Source organism: Drosophila willistoni, assembly GCF_018902025.1.
Source record: "Drosophila willistoni isolate 14030-0811.24 chromosome 2R unlocalized genomic scaffold, UCI_dwil_1.1 Seg167, whole genome shotgun sequence".
In the NCBI taxonomy this organism is placed as follows: domain Eukaryota; kingdom Metazoa; phylum Arthropoda; class Insecta; order Diptera; family Drosophilidae; genus Drosophila; species Drosophila willistoni.
Genome location: NW_025814050.1, coordinates 2,783,834 through 2,804,353, shown reverse-complemented (window position 1 = coordinate 2,804,353; position 20,520 = coordinate 2,783,834). Strand labels below are relative to the sequence as shown.

At 36.5% G+C, this 20,520-nt stretch overlaps 5 protein-coding genes across 5 annotated transcripts; 2 read left to right on the top strand and 3 right to left on the bottom strand.

Annotated features, from left to right (window-relative positions):
• Positions 1-1,752: 1,752 nt before the first annotated feature.
• On the top strand, positions 1,753-3,435 carry LOC6644316 (phosphoglycerate kinase). The gene is made up of 3 exons (XM_002066558.4): positions 1,753-1,917; positions 2,002-2,946; positions 3,019-3,435. Exons 1-3 carry the CDS (start codon positions 1,856-1,858, stop codon positions 3,257-3,259), a joined length of 1,248 nt encoding a protein of 415 aa, XP_002066594.1. The 5' UTR covers positions 1,753-1,855; the 3' UTR covers positions 3,260-3,435.
• Positions 3,323-5,441, bottom strand: LOC6644315 (pre-mRNA-splicing factor CWC25 homolog). The gene is made up of 3 exons (XM_002066557.4): positions 5,312-5,441; positions 5,032-5,251; positions 3,323-4,973 (listed from the first exon to the last, which is right to left on the bottom strand). Exons 1-3 carry the CDS (start codon positions 5,327-5,329, stop codon positions 3,448-3,450), a joined length of 1,764 nt encoding a protein of 587 aa, XP_002066593.2. The 5' UTR covers positions 5,330-5,441; the 3' UTR covers positions 3,323-3,447.
• Positions 5,442-5,812: 371 nt separating this feature from the next.
• LOC6644314 (phosphoglycerate kinase) lies at positions 5,813-7,676 on the top strand. The gene is made up of 3 exons (XM_002066556.4): positions 5,813-6,088; positions 6,155-6,263; positions 6,322-7,676. The coding sequence occupies exons 1-3, from the start codon at positions 5,880-5,882 to the stop codon at positions 7,402-7,404; spliced, it is 1,401 nt and encodes a 466-aa protein (XP_002066592.3). The 5' UTR covers positions 5,813-5,879; the 3' UTR covers positions 7,405-7,676.
• A 118-nt stretch (positions 7,677-7,794) lies between these two features.
• LOC6644332 (hepatocyte growth factor-regulated tyrosine kinase substrate) lies at positions 7,795-12,259 on the bottom strand. The gene is made up of 4 exons (XM_002066555.4): positions 12,156-12,259; positions 11,877-11,961; positions 11,557-11,821; positions 7,795-9,767 (listed from the first exon to the last, which is right to left on the bottom strand). The coding sequence occupies exons 1-4, from the start codon at positions 12,184-12,186 to the stop codon at positions 7,842-7,844; spliced, it is 2,307 nt and encodes a 768-aa protein (XP_002066591.2). The 5' UTR covers positions 12,187-12,259; the 3' UTR covers positions 7,795-7,841.
• Positions 12,260-12,599: 340 nt separating this feature from the next.
• On the bottom strand, positions 12,600-19,219 carry LOC6644331 (ATP-binding cassette sub-family G member 1). Its single transcript, XM_002066554.4, has 10 exons — positions 19,094-19,219; positions 15,962-16,251; positions 15,761-15,906; positions 15,453-15,691; positions 15,081-15,391; positions 14,849-15,017; positions 14,683-14,783; positions 13,393-13,548; positions 13,120-13,328; positions 12,600-13,052 (listed from the first exon to the last, which is right to left on the bottom strand). The coding sequence occupies exons 1-10, from the start codon at positions 19,182-19,184 to the stop codon at positions 12,914-12,916; spliced, it is 1,851 nt and encodes a 616-aa protein (XP_002066590.1). The 5' UTR covers positions 19,185-19,219; the 3' UTR covers positions 12,600-12,913.
• Between the last annotated feature and the right edge of the window lie 1,301 nt (positions 19,220-20,520).

Genomic DNA, 20,520 nt, shown 5'->3' with positions numbered 1-20,520 from the left:
CATACCCTCTCTTCCGCGCATCAAATATATAGTTGAATATCAGAAATCATTGAGTGCAGTTGCCAGCAGCGGCAGCTGGTCGTGTTCTTTTCAAATTAAAAACATTTAAACATACATTACATACGTAGATATGCATATGTATGTATGCACATTTTTGTATTTCTAAGCTTACAGTCAATATGAATGTTGTGCAACCATCGAGAATAATTTTGGGAAAAATCGGAAAAAGTCAGTTAGAACAAGTGTCTAATAAATAGCTCCGAATGACTTGCGTTTCCACGAGTTTGGATGTATTTCAATGCTTTATTCAAACAACTTACTATTCTAACGTCAGGCCTGCGTCAATGGGTATTTCACACGCAATTATTAAGTTTAATCTTGGATACGTTTCTGTTTTCGATTTTCAATAAAAAACGTGCGGGAGGGCTCAATTTTTCCTCTGAGTGGCACAATGTCGACCCCAGGTAAAACAACATTCTTCGAACAATGAGTAAAGAAGGAGAGAGAACTGTTGCAATGCTTCAAATCGGCTGTATTCACAACTCTCCCATCTTCCACCCACCTTTAACCTCTACTCCCCTTTCTTTTGTCTCTCTTGGCATCTGCGTCATGCATTTCGTTGCATTGAGAACGTTGGCCAGTGGGTAATACACATATGTACATATACAAACAAAACATACATAATGGACAGTGGGATGCAAATTTTATTTTGGTGATTTACTATGTATGAGTTCATCTTATTCAGATGTGCCATTTCTATTTATATTTAACAAAAGAAACTTACAAATTTTCTTCTGTTTGTAAATTTATAAAAATTGAAATTTATGTTTATAATTGTAATTAAATTTATATGTTTCAGAAAAAAATGCATGGTTTCTAGAAATTCTGATAATGCATTCCATCTCAAATTTCAAAAAGTTTTATCTTTATTTAAACCCTATTTCAACACTTGTATTAATATAATATTCTGAATAATCAACAATTTATGAATGTATTTTATGCAGAAAGAAGCATTATATCGTACCACTGTGCAATGTGAAAAGTGTCGACATTGGACGGGTTTGGGGGACGGGGAAGACGGAGAGTGTCAGCTCGAATAGTGTGAGATAGGCCTCTTATATGAATGAATCATGATAAAGAGCAAGTAAATGTGTGCGAAAACAGCAACAATAACCACGCTAATAGCATTTCATTTATGTATGTATGTATGTGCATATGTACAAGCATTTAATTTTTCAATAATTAAATTCCTTTTAATCGTACGGAATAGTACATCGCACATACGCAACGTTGGTTTTCAGCCACAATAATATAATTTATGCCAATGTCGGGCGTTAAAAATAAATATTAAATTATTGAAATAAATAATATAATACACTTTTACATTTTTTTTGTTTAATTTTATGCATTGTCTCGCCCCAACACAAAGGTTTATCAAGAATAAGTAAATACTTTGTTAATGTATTTTGAATCGTCCGCCATTAATCGCAACAATTCTACATTTTCCAGCACTAACTTTGCAGTATTGAGTAGTACCAATGGGCAGAGTTGCATGTGCATGGAAATTCAAAACGATTTTTATCATTTAAAAAATGTTTAGGAAAACTTTACATTTTCTTTTCTAGTATTTGGGTAAATGGATACTAATAGGTAGTAAAATGTTCTAGTTAGAATGTATCTGATTGGGTTTTTGCTGAAGCGGCATTGTTTCTGGACCTTAGACAACCCTAATCTATGTACCAACTAAGTGACCTTGCTCTGACATTGCCGCAATAGCAGCTGTGGGTTGAAAATCAGAGAACGGACCATTACGAAAAGTATCCAACAAATTGTTAGAGCACAAAAATTCCTGAAAATGGCTTTCAATAAATTGAGCATTGAAAATCTGGATTTGGAGGGCAAGAGGGTGTTGATGCGGTAAATGGCTTATTGGCCGATAAAGCGAATTCGATTTGATTGCATAAATGATAATTTTGTTCTATTTTATTTATATGCACATAGAGTGGACTTCAATGTCCCCATCAAGGAGGGCAAAATTACAAGCAACCAGCGTATTGTGGCCGCTGTGGACAGCATCAAGTTGGCGTTGTCCAAGAAGGCCAAGTCTGTTGTGCTTGCATCCCATTTGGGTCGTCCCGATGGCAACAAAAACCCCAAGTTTACTTTGGCGCCAGTCGCTGAGGAGCTAAAGACACTGTTGGGCCAGAATGTTATATTCCTCAATGATTGCGTGGGCAGTGAGGTGGAAGCTGCCTGCAAGGATCCTGCTCCTGGTTCAGTAATCTTGCTTGAGAACGTACGCTTCTACCTGGAGGAGGAGGGCAAGGGTGTAGATGCTACCGGAGCTAAAGTTAAGGCTGATCCTGCCAAGGTTAAGGAGTTCCGTAGCAGCCTGGCTAAATTGGGTGATGTTTATGTCAACGATGCTTTCGGTACTGCTCACCGTGCTCATAGCTCGATGATGGGCGATGGCTATGAGAAGCGTGCTGCAGGTCTTTTGCTGAACAAAGAACTCAAGTACTTCTCGCAGGCTTTGGACAAGCCACCAAATCCTTTCTTGGCCATTTTGGGTGGAGCAAAGGTTGCCGACAAGATTCAACTCATTGAGAACTTGCTGGACAAGGTCAATGAAATGATCATTGGTGGTGGCATGGCTTTCACTTTCCTTAAAGTTTTGAACAACATGAAAATTGGAGGTTCCCTTTTCGATGAGGAGGGCTCCAAAATTGTCCAGAATCTAGTGGATAAGGCTAAGAAGAACAATGTTCAATTGCATTTGCCAGTGGACTTTGTTTGTGGCGACAAATTCGCCGAAAATGCTGCCGTAAGTGAGGCCACAGTTGAGAGTGGCATTCCAGATGGACATATGGGCTTGGATGTAGGACCAAAGTCTCGTGAGCTTTTCGCTGCCCCCATTGCTCGGGCCAAGCTGATCGTGTGGAACGGGTAAGTGGGGAAACTTTGATGGAACATTTTGGTTGCAAACTTAACTTGCTGTGTCCTTTTTTTTTCTTTTAGACCTCCCGGTGTCTTTGAATTCCCTAACTTTGCCAATGGCACAAAGTCTATTATGGATGGAGTTGTGGCTGCCACCAAGAATGGAACCGTTTCGATTATCGGCGGTGGTGATACAGCATCTTGCTGCGCCAAGTGGAACACCGAAGCCCTTGTATCCCATGTGTCCACTGGTGGTGGAGCATCTCTGGAGTTGCTCGAGGGCAAGACCCTGCCAGGCGTCGCTGCCTTGTCGCCCGCCTAAGAGCACAGAAACATTATATAATATCGAAGTGTAACACATACTCTCCCTCTCTCTAACACATTATTTATGTTAATTGCATTGTTTTAATTGTAAGAAGCAAAGACATCCCCCCAAAAAAGTTTAAAAGTTGTTTGCTTAAAAAATAATAAAAGTGGAAATAAAATATAGTAGTTAAATCTTACACAGATTTATTTTCGTGCAAAGTTCTTGTCCATGGCACCCGAAGATCGTTGAATGTTATTTAGATTGGAGCGTATGCGATCACTTATGGAGTTCTGATTAGCAATGGCCTTTTTCACCTCTTTGTTGATGAAATCTTTGTCAAAGTCACGCTGCTGATGCTGGGCCTCCTCACGGGCATACGCGTCTCGATGCTTTTGTACGGATTGGGTGCGATCAGCCTCACGCCACGAGGCATTGTCCATCATTTCGCGAAGACGAGCTTCACGGTCAGCTTCGGCCATTTTGGGCTTGGCTTGTGGGCGATCTTGGGTTGTTGGTTGAGCATTGAAAGGACGTACATTTTGGTCTCTTCGTGGAGACGTGCGTTGGGCCTGTTTAGACGTTTGATTGCTATTACTATTACTTTTGCTCCTCCTGCGGTCTCGTCGAGGGCTAAAGCTTTTGCTTCTTCTGCGATCTCTGCGTGGGCTAGGGCTTTTGTTTCTCCTGCGATCTCTTTGTGGAGTACGACTTTTGCTTCTTCTCTGATCTTTTTGAGCATTACGAGATTTGTAAGGTTTTTCTTGCCTACGGAGGCTAGGACTATTACTTTTTCTCCGATTCCTTTGTTCTCGCCGTGGACTAGGACTTCTGCTTCTTCTCTGATTCCTTTGTTCTCGACGAGGACTAGGACTTCTGCTTTTTCTTTGATTCCTCTGTTCTCGTCGAGGACTGGGACTTCTGCTTCTTCTCTGATTTCTCTGTTCTCGTCGATTACTAGGACTTCTGCTTCTCCTCTGAATCCGATCTCTACTATGATACCTTTTGTTCTTTCTTTCCACATCTTTTTGTCTTGATCTATGTTCTCGCTCATTACTAGAACTTCGGTCTCTGCCTCTCCTTCTGTCTCCTTCCCGAAGTGGAGAATCATTTCCTGGTCGTCCTCTCTTCTTGTATCTTTTTTCCTCGTCGCTGTCACTATCGCTGCTATCGCTTCGATGCTTTTTCTTGTTCTTCTTTGGCTTGGATGCTATATCCAATTGTTTTGAAATCGTCCTGTATTTGGCATCCAGGAGCTTATCCAAATTTAGATCATTAGATCCATCGCCACCTTTTAATTTTTTAACTTGTCGAGCTAGTTTTCTATCCAAATCGTCGTCGCTATTATCGCTATCCTTGCTTTTCTTCGACTTTTTACTCTTTTTTAACGCTTTGGTTTTTGAGTCCTGTTCAGCTTTGAGAATGCGATGGATCTCTTTTAGCTTCAGTGGATTTTCAAGCAATTTCCGACGAGATTCCATTTCTCGTTGTTTAATCAACATCAATGGATCTTCCAGAGTCTTTCGATGCATGTCAACCTGCTCGGTGGATTCTAAATTGCGATAGTGTCTTATGGAGAATGGAACACACTCGTGCTCTACATGATTAATTGGTTGCTTCACTCCCAAAGTATTCTCTTCATGACGACGTTCTTCAGCTTCAAGAATCTCAAAGGATTTGTCTATCTTGCGACCCAATAGATACTCCTCTCTATTGATCAACTCATGGCTGTCTAAAGAAGAAAATAAATGTTTATCCTAGATGATTGCTTTCGGCCGAGTTCAACTTACTTTTGTACATCCATTCCAGTTTGGCCTCCCCGGTTGCACCTCTGTTGCCTAACACACCCGTGCTCTCACCCATTCGTCTAAGCTCCTCCCGATCGCGCTCCTGGTTTATTTCCTTACGTAGATCATCCAGTTTTCGTTGCTCTTCCTGCTTGGCCTGTTCCGCTTTCCAGACGCGTTCCTGGTTCTTCATAGTATGTGGATGCCATGATTTCTTTAAATTCTGAAAAGAGGCTTGTTATATCTGCTTGTGTTGGGACTGCTAAAGCAATTAAATACTTACCAAATCTCCGCCTCCCATTAAAGTGGATTATTGATGATTTTATAGGGAAAATTACAATAAAATTTTACAATTTTGACAACAATAATAACTAAGAGCAAGTTTCCCTCTTTTTACATAAACAAGCAAACGATTGGAGATAAATGTGTTATCGATAATTGCATGTGCCTTATCTACGCTTCCGTTATCTACAAAAGTAAAAATTTAAATAACGACTTTATTTTTTTAACATTTAATTACTCTGATTTGAATGTGATAATTTATCTACTAGACGGACAAACATGGCTATATATCGCATCCTCTGATCAGCTATATACACTCTATGTGATTGGATACGTTTTCGTCTATTTTAATCTGCAGTTTTTAAAGTCATCTATAAGTAAGGATGAGATCTTATATGTATATACAGAACGACACTGATCCTCTATTGACATTCGCGTTTATGAAAAGCAAAAAAAAAAAAGGATTTAAACTCAGTACAGACAACAAAAAATACGAATTATTTGGTTCTTAAAGTTCTTAGAGTTTACATTCTATTTAGTTTCGATTTTTCATTCAAAATTTTGTAAAAATGTTGGGTTTACAAATTTGGATTAACCAGCTAAAAAAGGATCCACGAAAACAGGTCGAATCCGTTTGGATGCGCTGTAAATCATGGCGTAATTTAAGCGATAAGTCCATGGAATGCAAAGATGAAGGCGCCGGTAAAAAGAACAAGAAAATGCCCAAAAAATTGAGTCTGAAAAATGTGGAAGTGGAGGGCAAAAAAGTATTTATGAGGTAAAATTAGATTCACCCAAATGCCGAAGACTGGACTAAAAATCCTTCCTGATCCTTTGCGTGTAGAGTTGATTTCAATGTGCCCATGAAAGAGGGAAAAATCACGAATAATCAGCGTATCGTAGCTGCTCTACCAAGCATTAAGTACGCCCTCGAGAAGAAGTGCAAATCATTGGTAACTCTTTCAATTTCTTCTACTGAAAGTGTCCTAGCTGCAATGCAATCCTTTTCAGGTTTTGGCTTCCCATTTAGGGCGTCCGAATGGTGAAAAGAATCAAAAATTCTCATTAAAACCGGTGGCTAAGGAGTTGGAAAAATTATTGGGCAAACCTGTGTGCTTCATGGACGATTGTGTTGGTCATGATACATTGGAGGCCTTGAAGAATCCACCAGATGGAGCAGTTCTACTTCTTGAAAATCTCCGATTCTATGCAGAAGAGACGGGAAGCACAAAAGATAAGAAAAAGAAGATAAAAGCAGATCCAGCCAAGGTGAAAGAATTTCGCAAAAAATTGTCTCAATTGGGCGAGATCTATGTGAATGATGCATTCGGCACTGCCCACCGAGCTCATAGCTCCATGTTGGGAGAGGGGTACGAAATCAGAGCTGCGGGCTTTCTTCTCGACAAGGAACTGGAATACTTTGCCAAAGCTCTACACAATCCAGCCAAACCATTTTTAGCCATTCTAGGTGGAGCCAAGATAGCGGACAAGATCCCCTTGATAACGAACTTACTCGACAATGTCACAGGAATGATTGTGGCTGGTGGCATGGCATTTACTTTTCTCAAGGTCCTTAATTCGATGGAGATTGGCAAGTCGTTGTACGATGAGAAGGGCTCCAAAATGATTTGCGATATAATGGCCAAGGCCAAGGAGAGGAACGTACAGATTATGTTGCCAGTGGATTTTGTGTGTGCCAATAAAATTGAACAGAATGCCGATAGAATAGAGCTAATTAATGCTCAACAAGGTGTGCCCAAGGATCTGATGTGTCTGGATGTGGGTGAGAAATCCATGCAACTCTTCGCTTCTGCCATTTGTCAAGCCAAGACAATTGTGTGGAATGGTCCACCGGGTCTATTTGAAATAGAACGTTTCGCCAATGGCACCAAGGCCATGTTGGAGGCGGTCATCAGTGCCACTGCTGATGGAGCTGTCACAATTGTGGGCGGAGGAGATACTGCAACGGCTTGCAAGAAATTCGGCGGTGTCGAAAAAGTATCCCATGTCTCCACGGGCGGCGGAGCCGCTCTAGAGCTGCTCGAGGGCAAAATACTTCCTGGTGTGGCTGCGCTAAGCGATGCCAAGCAATAGAAATTAGACAAATTTTATATGCAATACAAGACAATGCGGTTTATACTATAGTGGAATAACATGATAAGGATTAGATTATATAAAATTTTGGATATACATATATTCATTCATATTCTGTATCTGCTGCGAGAGTTGAAAGTTGCAAAACAAGATCTCATATAGATGGTCAAGAAATTTTTAAAATCATCTTGTAAATCCAAAGTTTTTAACTTTCCACAAGGAACAAGTTAGTTATAATGAAAATTGAAATAAACAAAGCTTTTGAAATGTGATTCATAACCACGTTAACCTTTCGTTAGGGTAATTAAATTAATTTTATAATTTTGAATCAATTCTCCTTAAAAAAGTAGTTGTAGGCTCTGCAAATTGGCAACTCAACTCTTAAGCATATACAGATTTTATAACATGGAAATTTTTGCTATATTTATATAGATCGTTTAATCAAAACTGATCAGCTCAGCTGTAGCCGGTTCGGCGGCTTTAGCTGGCGTCGTAATAACTTCAGGTTCGTTTTGCGGTGGAGCTGGAGCTGCAGACACAGCTTGAATTTGCTGTTGGTTATCGGGAACAACCACAGGCGGTTGGACTGGAATCGGAGCTTGAGTTGGTACAGGAACAGAAGCAGTTGGGGGAGGAGGAGCAGCAGCGACTTGGACCTGATTTGGAATTGGTGGATGATTTTGGAGAATTTGTTGCTGTTGAAGCATAACATGTCCAAGTTGAGGTTGCGGTTGAGGCTGGTTTGGTAATTGAGGTGGTAGTTGGGACTGCATCTGAGCTGTCGGTTGCTGATTTGGTTGTGGCTGTTGCATCGGCATGGGCATTGCAGGTTGCTGTTGTTGTTGCTGCTGTTGCATCATTTGATTTGGCTGTGGCTGTTGGATCATTTGGTTATGTTGGGTCTGTTGAATGATTTGATTTGACGGCTGGGGTGGTTGGATCATCTGACTTGTTGGTGGCGGCAGTCCTGGATTATACATGCCGGGATACGGTGCATGACCATTTGGTGTCGGGAATCCGGGAACTCCACCTGGTGGTGGAGCAGCTCCATAGGGATTAAACACATTATGCGAGGGTGACCCATGCTGCGGCTGTGGACCAGCTGCTTGTTGTAGATATGGGAACGGAACCGTTTGACCCATCAGATATTGAGCCTTCTGTTGCTCTTGTCTTAATTGCATTTCCCTTTCTTGTTCCTGAATCCTTTGCAGGGCCAACTGTCGTTGATATTGCAAATATTCCTGTTTCTTCTTTCGCATAATCTCGAGTTTTTGGGCCATTTGCAATTGCCGCTGGCGCTCCTGTTCCTCAGCCAATCGTCGTATCTTCTCCACATGCTCTTGCCTCAACACATCCAGAGCGGCTCGTGAATCTTTGATTTGAACCAACTTATCCTGCAATTGTTCGTACCACATACGCTTGTCATCCATCTCCTTGATATACGTCAATTGCTGCGAATGCAACGAGGTGAGAGTCATGAATAGAGTTTGGACAGACGTGTCATTGGAAATGCTGCGTCCACGACTGGAATTCGATTTCATGCGATTGACAAAGATTTCCACTTGAGTCCGCATATTGGCAGCGAATTCATCAATTTGCACCTCATCGGGAGTCTTCAGAGTGGAGCCCAAATGAAGCTGCGGTTGCTGCTGTTGTGGTTGTGGTGTGGGCGGCATTGGACTAGGAGCCGAGGGACTAGCCATCGAAGAGGACTCACTGATTTTACGCTGCTCCCAATAGCTGCGATTCAAATATTTGGCCAAATCTGGATTAGCCGACTCCTCGGCCGGTTGATGGACAGGCGCCTGCTCTGCGGGACTCGGCGAACGCTGTGGCATTCGATAGGCACTGGCAGCAGCTGCCAACGATGATTGCTGATGCTTTGGCTTCTGTTGCTCTGCCTCAGATTGACTTAAAGCCAAAGCCAATTGCAGTTCCTCTTCCTCTTTTAGTTCTTGTTCACTCTTTCGTGCCGGCGTCTGCACTTGTTGGGACAAAGAGCTATTCAGATATTCAGCGGGCAAATCGGTTGCTGCTTTAGGGCCACTGGCTCCTCCTGATGCTGCATTGCTACTACCACTTGAGGGTCTTTGGAGAGTATCAAAGCATCCATCGCACACTCGAACCTCCTTCTCAATGCCATATTTGGGCAATGGGCACTGCTTGGCTGTGCATTGGCCACAAAACACCTGGCCACAATTTCGGCAATGGTGTTTACGGTTCGTGAAGGTGAATTCCACTCGACAGCGATGACACACATGGCCATCAGCCCAATTGGGTGCCGTATCAGCCGTGAACATTGCATCGGCCTCCTTTAGTTCGGGAAATGTATGTCCCTTGGCCTTTAAGATGGTCATGGTGTCCTGCAAAATGATTAAAATATAATAAATTTAAAAAAATTTTTATTCCAAATTATCTATTACTTCTTCATCTAAACTTAATTCCTCCTCGGAACTCATTTTGTGGACAAATTAAAACAAATTAATGGCTAAGGGCTAGGTCTAAAGCAAAAGTCTGTTGCACACTAATTAAATTAGCTGACATGGTCGTGGCAAAAAAAACTCGATTCCAAATACTACAGGGTACAGCGCAAAGCAACATTTTTTGGCATTTGTGGAAACAGATAAGGTGTAAGAAAATTCAAAATAATTTAACTTTATGTTATTTTCGTTGTGTTTTATGGTTTTTTAGTTTCCAAGCATAATTTAAGCGATGCCTGTGAAGGAGATAGTCCCTGTCCCCGACGTGCCTTGATTTTCAAACTTCAAACATGTCTTTCTCAAAATTGATTACACAAACAGATGAACCAATTAGTCACAAATTTTTACACAGACTTCTGAATCAAAGCGTTTTGACTACCACAATTTAAATACTTTTACACAATTAAAATCTTTTTATCCATAATCTCAGGAAAATTGTCTAAAGTTCGATGTCTTTTATTAGCCTTCGCCTTCGATTTCATTCTGAATGAGTCATTTTAGAGATAAAGTGGTCACCGCATTTTTCAGAAGGGGTTCCTGAAAATCTTCCAAATATTTTGGAAAAACCCTTCACAGTTACCTCAATATGTGTACTAATCCTTGAAAAAAAAACAACAATTTAAAAGTTTTAGCAAAACAGTTTGAATAACCTAATTGTTTAAAACGTTTAGGAAGTTTAAGTTACAATCTGCTTCCTTTTGTAATTAAAATCAAATTTCATTGAGAGACATGGACACTCTACCTTCTAGACACCGCTAAGACACAGGAATCTTAGTGGATATATAAGGACAAAACAATTATATAAACAATAGCTATATTTTTGATGTGACTAGCTACATTTTAGCCATCCTGATACCTAGTATCGGTTCTCGAAATACGTTTCTCTTAGGTTAATTGAAAATCTAAGTAAGACTCAAATAATTGGAAGCATTTAAAACGCAGAGCAAAAACCGTAAGATGACTTTGATCACTAGACTAGTTAAATAAATTATCAAACGACAAATGTTATAATATTTTTCCATATTTATGAATAAGGTTATTAAATGTCTGCATAACAATATGATTTGATTATGATATGTTTAGTTTTTTTTTTTTTTTTTTAATTTTGGCTTGGATGTTGAGTTGAATTAAAAAAGGAAAGAATCTTTTTTCCATTATCTGAAGTGAATATTATTCAGGAGTTAAATTACACTGAAGTTTAATGTCATACATAATCCTTGGCGATAACCTTATTAGGATTTTCTACTTAACTAAAAACAAATAAAGAAAATCAGGACAATTAAATCATATTTAACTCTTTGTTTGTACTTGTACAGTACAGGACTAGTACAGATATTTAAGAAAGACAGTTTTTCTATGTAACGAAGGTGAAGAATTACTAGAATAGCAAAAAATAATAAAAGAATTAAAGGTGAAATGAAAAAATAATTATATATGTTTTCTATCTCTAACGCTTGAAGTTTTTTATTTAAATTGGAAAGTCAAATAGAAAATTGGTGAATCGGAACACCCAAATAAATATGTTTTTTACCCAGTTATTTACGAATGAGATGGGAGATGATTTTCGGAAAAAACGACGAAGAAAACACGTCAAAGTAGCAGAAAGTAGGTCGACAAAACATCTCTAGCCCTTCCATCTTTCTCTGACACTAAACCCATATTAAGTCCTTACCTTAATGGCTTGATATTTATCCGAGGAGCGGAAAGCATAAGCCCAGGTCTGTACCAATTCAAGCATTTTCTGGCGCACACTCTCATGTGGAGTTGATTCCAAGAAGTTGCTAAACATTTCACAGTTCTCTTTGGTGAAGACCTCCTCATGGACAGGGGCACCACAATTCTTGACTATGCTCTCTAATACCAATAAGGAGTAGCAAGCGGAGTGGGGATTGGGTGAATTCATTTTTTTCTTAATAGCAGCAAATGCATTTTTGGGCCTAAAGAATTGAAAAAAATTAAGTTTTGTTTTTGTTTACGTTCAGGAGAACTTACGTGACATCTTTTTGGTTGATTTCATCGCATATTAAGATAATGGTTGGCCAATCTGGTTCCAATCGCAGATGGCTGGTGGCATTTTCTGTAAAACGCAGTCGAAATGTTTTTTTTTTATCAGATTGCTTTGTTGTTAATTAATCAGTTTCGCGGCAGTTCATTAGCCTGTTTTGATGAGTCACAGTTTGTGAGCAGTCATAGTTTTCCAGTTATTTCTCCTTTATCTTTGACGCACATTCGTTCTAATATGTTTATATATTAGCTGTATATGTAGCTTACCCAGATTTTTCTCGAAACTGGAACGAAACATTTTTGCTGCCTCTATTTGTGGTTCTTTTTATAAATTTACTATGCAAACTTTTTTTGTTGAATTTTTTCTAGTGCAATTGCAAGTTAGAGATGGGAAAAATCTCGATAAAAATATTCGATACTTTTGCAAATACCACCGTTTGAGTGTGCCCAGAGGGAGTTGAATAAAATAACCAACCAATCAGCTGGGTTTAAAATTTATCGATTTATTTTTGCTGGTAACCGTTAAAGCTTAATATTTTCAATTTGTTATTAGAAATAATAAACATTATTATCATGCAGTTTGTGGTAAATTAATTCAATAGAAGTTTTTTAATCATTTCACGCATTTCTTCGAATTAAGAATAAAAAGTTATCGTACGAAATGATTTACATTTTGCCCCCAAACTTTGCAGACAATAAATTCAACAGAAGTTCAATAAAATACGATTTCTCTATATTTATTCACATAATTAAATTGGTAAACCTATGTTAACTAAACACTAACTAAGTTTTGCTTACTAAATCTAGTGTAAGTCCGAATACATATATAAACAGTGGTATTAAAACTATATTCGCTATGTTTACAATTCGTTGCAGTTTATCATTTCGTTTTTGTTTTTTTTTTGTTTATCACACGAATAAGTTGTTCTTCTTATAAAGCGATATAAGTAACATAAAAATCACATTCACATTTAACATTAAGCCCCAAAAATACAATACTACTTATACAGAATTAGCCAACCCAATTAATTTGTTTTGATTTTACGTTTTAACGTAAAATAGGCGAGAATTTTGAATAGAGCAATTTGGGCTAGGATCATCATGATATTGTACCCGAAGTCTCCATTCTCCATGCCAAATTGTCGCAAAACTGTCACCGCATTTCTGAAAAGCAAAAGCAATTTATTATTAAAAAGTTCACTTTTGTTTAAACATCTCAGAGAAAACTTACTTAAAATGACAGTAAAATTCGGTAGGCGGGCAGGTCAATTGATCTCGCTGGTTGCCATATAGAGAGATGACCATATTTTCCAATGCATAACGCAATGGCGATATAAAGGCCATAAACCGTAAGGCCGCCGGAATGTGATTAAGGAGAATAAGGAATCCAGAGAATGTTAGCATAAAGCATGTAGAAACTGCACCCACGAAAGTACCATTCTATATTAAAGAAAAGAATTCATTAAATAACTTAAAGTTTCCATTCTTATTCTTTTTAACATACCACTGGATTGAGAATCGTGCCCAGAAATATGCCCAGGCCATCGGCGCAAATGGTAACGACCACAGCAGATAGAAGATATTTAACAAAACGTTCCATTTCAACGGGTTGTTCAGTCATTAAATATCCTATCGTTATATACACAGTGGAAAATATTATCTAAAATTGTAAAGAATACAATAATTTGTATCAAACAATGAAAGGGCAATAGGGCAAACTTCTGACCATTTCACTTAAAAATAAATTAATTAAATATGATTTCAATCTTTATTTTTCAAGGGTTTCGATAAATACATGATGATGCTCTAAGAATTCAAACTAAATATTAAAGTTAATTTTCTTTTTTTCTTAATAAATTATGTACAAATAAGTTCCTGATAAGGGAAAAGGAACTTAGAACATCGTTTTTTTACTTTTCCAAGTAGCTAATTTTGGATGATGAGTATTATCGAGTTATAAAATGAAGGAGTAAGTATGGAATGGCCTTTGTTTTGTTCGACAGCAAAGCAGTAAATAATCAACCATAGATTATTTTGTTTTTTACGTTATAGGATAAATATCGATTTATAAGACATTACTTATAGACACTAATGACTCTCATTATCGGATTATGTCAGCGAGTGGCCTGTAGCAATCAAAGAACATACGAAGCAAATTTGTGTGGTTGTAATATTTTTAAAATCGATAAGTAAACTAGCATAGCTACATATTCGCAAAGATAATAGCTTTTTAGAAATTTTTAGTCAATCTATCTTGTTTTCGGACTGTAAAATCGATTTTATAAAGTTATATCCTTATTAAATCGCAATGTAGCATATTTTAAAATCGCATCAAACACTTAAAAAAAGACAGATACGAATGAAAATGAATTAACTTAGACCCGATTTAAACAAAAAAAACTGAATGTTTGAGATTTTAATGCAGATTGAATTCATAACTTAAAAATAAAACTTGAACTCAAGTCTGTATTTTAGAAAATGAATGAATCAAACTTTCAAATCAAATATCTGATTATAGGACTTAAAAGCACAGGCCTGGTAGCAATTGCGAATCCTTCTGTATGGCTAATCCGGCACCGAAAACTCGTAATTGATAATTTTTTGACATTCACAATTTTATTTCATTCGTTCGGCTTGATTTGATTTGATTTGACATTTGGGGCTTGGGGTTAATCATTAATAATCACACGTAGCAATTATCAGTTACACAATTTTGAACGCATCAGAATATAGATAACCCCTCGGGGGCCAAGTCATTTAAAATTGCGAACTTCGACTCTTCTATACTACTTACATGCACTGGTGTCGATGTTATAATTGTGGCCAGATAATAAGTTCTTAATTTGTACCAATTGTTGAATGTTTCCTTTTTAATTATCGCTATTTCAGAAGGAACTGCAAAGTAGGAAGATTTTAGTTGGGTTGCGATTACCAATTTATCTGATTTATTCAAAACTTACATCTCAATATGCCAGGCATTATAGTTGTGTACCAGAGATAGACACAGTGTATCATAATCATGCCAACATTCGAGATTTGTTTGGTGGCATTGCTGCCGGAATCGCCAAAGAATAGACCAATTAAAATAGCACAAATAATATGAATTCCTAATTTTAGATATGTGAGAGTCTATGAAAATGAAGAAGAAAACATGATTAATCAATTTAGTTTATCCGAACTTATGAAACTTACCCAATCTCTAAAGAATTGCAAATGGCAACGTCCAATAAGTAGCCACAGACGCATCCATTCCGCTGGCGGATATGTATGCCTCGCTAAATCCTTGGATGAGTCCAGTTTTGTGAAAGGTTTCTTTTGCGACTGTGCCTGAGCCTGCGACTCATTGAATTTGGCCAATTGTGTTTCAGTGGGTGGGGTAGCTGGCACCTGTGATTCCTCATCGGATGGCATCAGTTGTTGATCATAACGCCAACGATCATCTTTGGCAGCATTCGTTAAGGCTTCCGTATGATTGCCATAGTCGCCATTGACGCACTCCAGCACTGTATTGGTATAACAAATATACATACATTCATTGGAATGACAATATTTTGTGAGGCTTACAAAAATCGGCGGGATTATGGTAGGCAGGACACTCCAATTCAATGGTACTGAGGAACCTCACCGTGTTCTGTGGCGAACCCTGATAAGTGCATTGACCCGAACTCAGCACATAGATCAGATTGAAGAGATTGTAAATGTTCGTTGATGGCTGGTGAATGGTGCACACAATCGTTCGCCCTTCGTTGGCCAAGCCCCTTAGTAATTGTATGGTATCAAAAGATGATGAGCTGTCCAGGCCTCTGTTGGTTGAGATGTTGGTTAAGTTCAAGGCTAACAGGAAATAACCGGTCTTTTTTGTTATTACTTACGTTGTGGGCTCGTCTAAAAATAAAACGGCAGGATTGTCAATAAGTTCCAGGGCAATTGATAGACGTTTCTTTTGTCCACCACTCAGATTGGAGCACCTTGTGTGCCTCGCCTTTGACAGCTTCAATGAATTAAGCAGATAGTCAACCTGTAAAACATTCCCAATTAGTATCTCTCAACAACAGAATTAATTAGTTACTCACCAAAGATCGCTTGTCCTTCATGCTAACACATTTGTTGGCAATTTTAAGTGCTGCGGCCATCAACATTGTCTCATCCACCGTGAAGAAGGGAAAGAAATGATCGTCCTGCATTATATAGCCGCATAGTTTGCGAGCTTTTCCAATTTCTATTTGCCCACTGACTCCGGATTTGGTTAGGCCCGTTAGGATGTTCATTAGACTAGATTTACCAGCCCCTGAGGGGCCCATTATGGCAGTCAGTTCACCCGATTTGAAGGTGCCTGTTATGCCCTTTAAAACCGCTTTCTTTTCTGAAATTGAAAAAGCGAAACAAAGATTTACGTTAGACATAAATCTATTCCAAATTTTATATATCTAGCTTACGATTTTCAAAACATAAAAATAGTTTAATTTTAAACTTTATTTTTGGAAGATTCTTTCGAAAAATTCCGTATTTTGAAGTTGCAATCGTTCTTGTTTTCAAAGTTATCCTTTGAAACATTTTTAAAGTCAGTTTACAGAGTTTTTAAGTACAAATCCCGACAAAATAATACAGGATTAAGGTGTTAATGGTTTTTAAACTAATTATTTGTTGTTTATTGGCAACCATAAACAGTGGACTTGAGTATTTTGATAGAGATTGAGGTCAATTTCAATTCGATTGCTGTCACATTTTTTATCGCTCAATTTTTTAATTGCTTGCTAAGAATAATTTAGATTAAAATTTGTTTACTTTCTTTTTGTTATTTGTTTTTATTCATTTTTTTTCCCACAATCTTTAAGAATAATAAAAAAAAAAAGAAAAGTTTACAATTAATTTCGATTTCGCTGACTAACAGGCAAACGATTTGAGACCGAAAAATATGTCTCGAAATCGAAACCGAGAATAGATCCGACAAAGCCATTTGTAATCGGAAATGTTCAGAGGTCTAAATATCTTGCATTTTATTTAACAATTTGTAATTTCAAAAGTAGTGAGGTGTGCAATTAAAAAAAGAATAATTTAATATCCAATATAAATATGTACTTAAAATATTGAAATCCAAAAAATCCATCATAACTTCTTCAGAAACTTTTACAAAATTATTTGGAAACTTTTTAATCTACTTAATATTATTACCTAAAGATGTATTATACAATGAACCTAATTTAAAGTTGACCTTAAACTTAATATACTTATACATAATGCCATTTGAAATATAATATAAAGTTTAAGGCACATAAACTTTTTGCAGCTACTGTAATATGAGTATTTGGGTAACTATGGTATGAAAAATAATCAAGTTAATAACTCGAGTCCAACTAAAATGTAATTAGACTATTTATCAACATGCACAAATTACATAATGAATGCTTTAATAAAATGAAACGTTTTTTAATATAGCAATGATGTAGGGTGATATCTTTATGATCTTTTGCAAGGGCTGTTGCATATAGCATATAGTTGTTATTTTTATTAAAACATTTTAAACTTTAAGACATTTATTACTATCTCATTCAGTATGTACTATACACATGCAAAAGTTAACTTCTTATGGCATCTTTTTCAAAAGTGAATGAAATGTTAGTACTTCACTTTTTGGCATTTTACTTTTTTCGAACCCCAACTACTTAATCTTCTAAGTTATCGAGCAATAAATACTCATACTGACAATATATCTTCATCGCAAATTTACTGAAATTATTAAGCCGAAAAACTTAAGTTTTTTATCAGACCCTCCCTGAAAATATTTTCTAGATTCATCCATGATTGATGAAGATAACTTAAAGTTGTCTTTTAAAGAACGAAAAACAATTTTTTTTTTAATTTTTACTTATATCAATAGATTTTACATTTAGCCAAAAACCATTAAAAAAAAAAAACGATTGTTAATTCGAACAATTAAAAAATATCTGATTTGATGTTTTCAAAGCTCTATTTTGTTTTATACAATATTTTTAATGGAAGGATCATGTTTAAGGCTTTTATAATGTACAAAGTAGAAGAGCCAATATGATTTAATGTTACGATTTGTCCAACTTTAACAACAGTTAAAAAAAACTATAGTGCTAATCCAGAGCAGCTCCGGATTAGCTATACATATCCGGCAGTTGAAAAAAAATTTCTAATCACTGAAAGGTGAACCATTTTTTGTCCATATAAGTACTAAACTAGTTTGTGAGCGGAATAGATAAAATGACAAAAATTAAATTTGAAAACTTCCTTAAAGCTCTTGACTTTGCGAATCCTTGTAACTTTGCAAAATTTAGACCCATTTTCCAAAGTGAAAGTCTAATTTAATTTAGAATGTTAGTCAAGCAACTTTTTAGGTGGGTAACAAAAATGCTAAAGTACAGCAAAGTATGTCATTAAACCTTTAATTTTGTAAAGGCCTAATTTCTTTTCTTGGAGTATTTAAAAAATGCATGTCTTTACTTTTAAATTAGATCGATATCTTTCAATCTGTATTAAAATCTCTTTAACTATCCAAGTGCTTAATGATTTTTTAAAATGTTGTGCTGAATTGAGGTTAAACTAAACTCAATTGGAAGTTACCGCAAAACCAGTCTGAAAAAGCGCTAGATTGTTCATAAAAATTTTGGAAAACTATTGTCTTTGGGAATCTGTAAATATGCTTGGTTATATATTTTGATTCTTTGCAATCTGATTAAAGGGACTGTTACAATCCGGTACTGATTAAGGGCTACAAGTTTAGCCCTCTTCATAAACAAATACTGTTTTGGCATATGATTTAATTTTGCTTTGAATGCAAATGCATTTCATATAAAGAATTGTTCATATAAATTTATTTTATCTATAAATTCTTAGAGCTTTCACTACACAAATTTTAAGGTATTTGAAACTTTCCTTTTCCTTTTTTCAATTTTAACATTAACTTTAAAATATCTTTCAATTTGTTTGCCCTGACAAATTGTCTTGGAAATAAATTATTCCTGCGTTAATTTTTAGTATATACCGAGCCGGCCTTATTTGTTTTATAATGCCAAGTTTGCTTGGCATTTGGAATGAAAACATAAATAAATTTTTTATTTTTTGCAAAGGGGTTCACAATAAAATAGCACCTGGTTCTGAGTCACTCTCCATTCGGAACTCTCGCAACTGTGATAATCACTTAGCACATTAAATTGATATTTAAATATTTAATAATTTACCTTTTTGTTTCGGTGCATTAACCTGATAGACGAGATCTTCAAAGTGTATATCGATGCCATAGACATTCTTTAATAACTTGCTGCTATCCATTGTTTGTTTGTTTGTTTGTTTGTTTGAACTTTATATACTTTTATGTATATGTGTTTGTATATACTTATAATATTTTGATTTCACAATTACTTTGCAATTTGTTTATATCATCTTTCAAGGCAAATTAAAATACACACAAAACAAAACCAAAAAAAAAAAGAAACAACACAAAAAATTATTATGTAAAGTCTTTTAATTTTCAAGTGTAATTAGAGCGCGTCTTGAACTCTGTAGTTTTGGGCTTGGGTTAAGACCGTGAACTGTTGTAACCAACCAAAATAAATGATTGCATTCAAAATGTTGTTAAAGTAACTTTTTAAAATTGTTGTTTTAATGTTTTGGTCTGGTCTAGACTGTCGACCAGCCGATTGATAACTGCGGAAGAAATAGGCAGAAGCCAAAGCTCTGCCCTTCCCCTCGGTCAGCAGAGAGGGAGAGAGAGCGAGACCCGACCAAGTTGCGACGTTAGCGTCAACGTTGACGATAAAAAAAAAAAAACAGATTTAACAAAAACAACAACACAACAGAATGCTTAATAAATTATAAAAAAGGCAAAGCTAAATAAATAACAAAAACAACAACAAACACATACATACAAATATATATGTATGTATGTTTCTTTGTATACCATATAATTTGGCAATGCAAAACGCGTGGAAGTCAACAATCGGAGAGGCATCAAAAATTTCAAGTTTAAGTTGAAATTGATTTTCGAATTCAGTTTTTTTTTTTTTTTTTGGGCGCAAAGAATTTCCAAGTGACAATGGCTATTTGAGTTACTGAGTCAACATTAATAGCGTACATACAAAAATCGTTCTCCAACTGTTTGCATACGATAATAATAATAATAATAATAATTATAAAACTATAAAAAATAAAGAAAAAACAGAAAAGCATAACAATAAAATAACACAATCATTCAAAACGACCTTGCCGAGTAAATAGACGCAGAATAGAAGACAAAGACGAAGATGAAGAAGAAAACGAAAATCACAGATACATTTACGAGTCTATCTTATGAATTTTGTAAATAACTTTGCGATTTCTGATTAAGGCTCAAATTTTTGGCGTATGATACCCATAAACAAAACGTGCGAATGGAGGACGTCGACTTTGCATTACCCTAGACTAGATCTATCAAAGAGCTGGAAATATCTATCTAAGAGTGGGTTTAATCCAAGTTCTTTTCTTCCCTGTTTAAAGCAGAATTAGAAGATGATCTTTCACTTATGAAGTATGTAGGTAATTTTCAAAGGAATTTTTCATTCTTTAATTCTGACATTATACAATTTAAAACAAATTGAGAGAAATGTTTAAATCTATAACTTGGAATTGG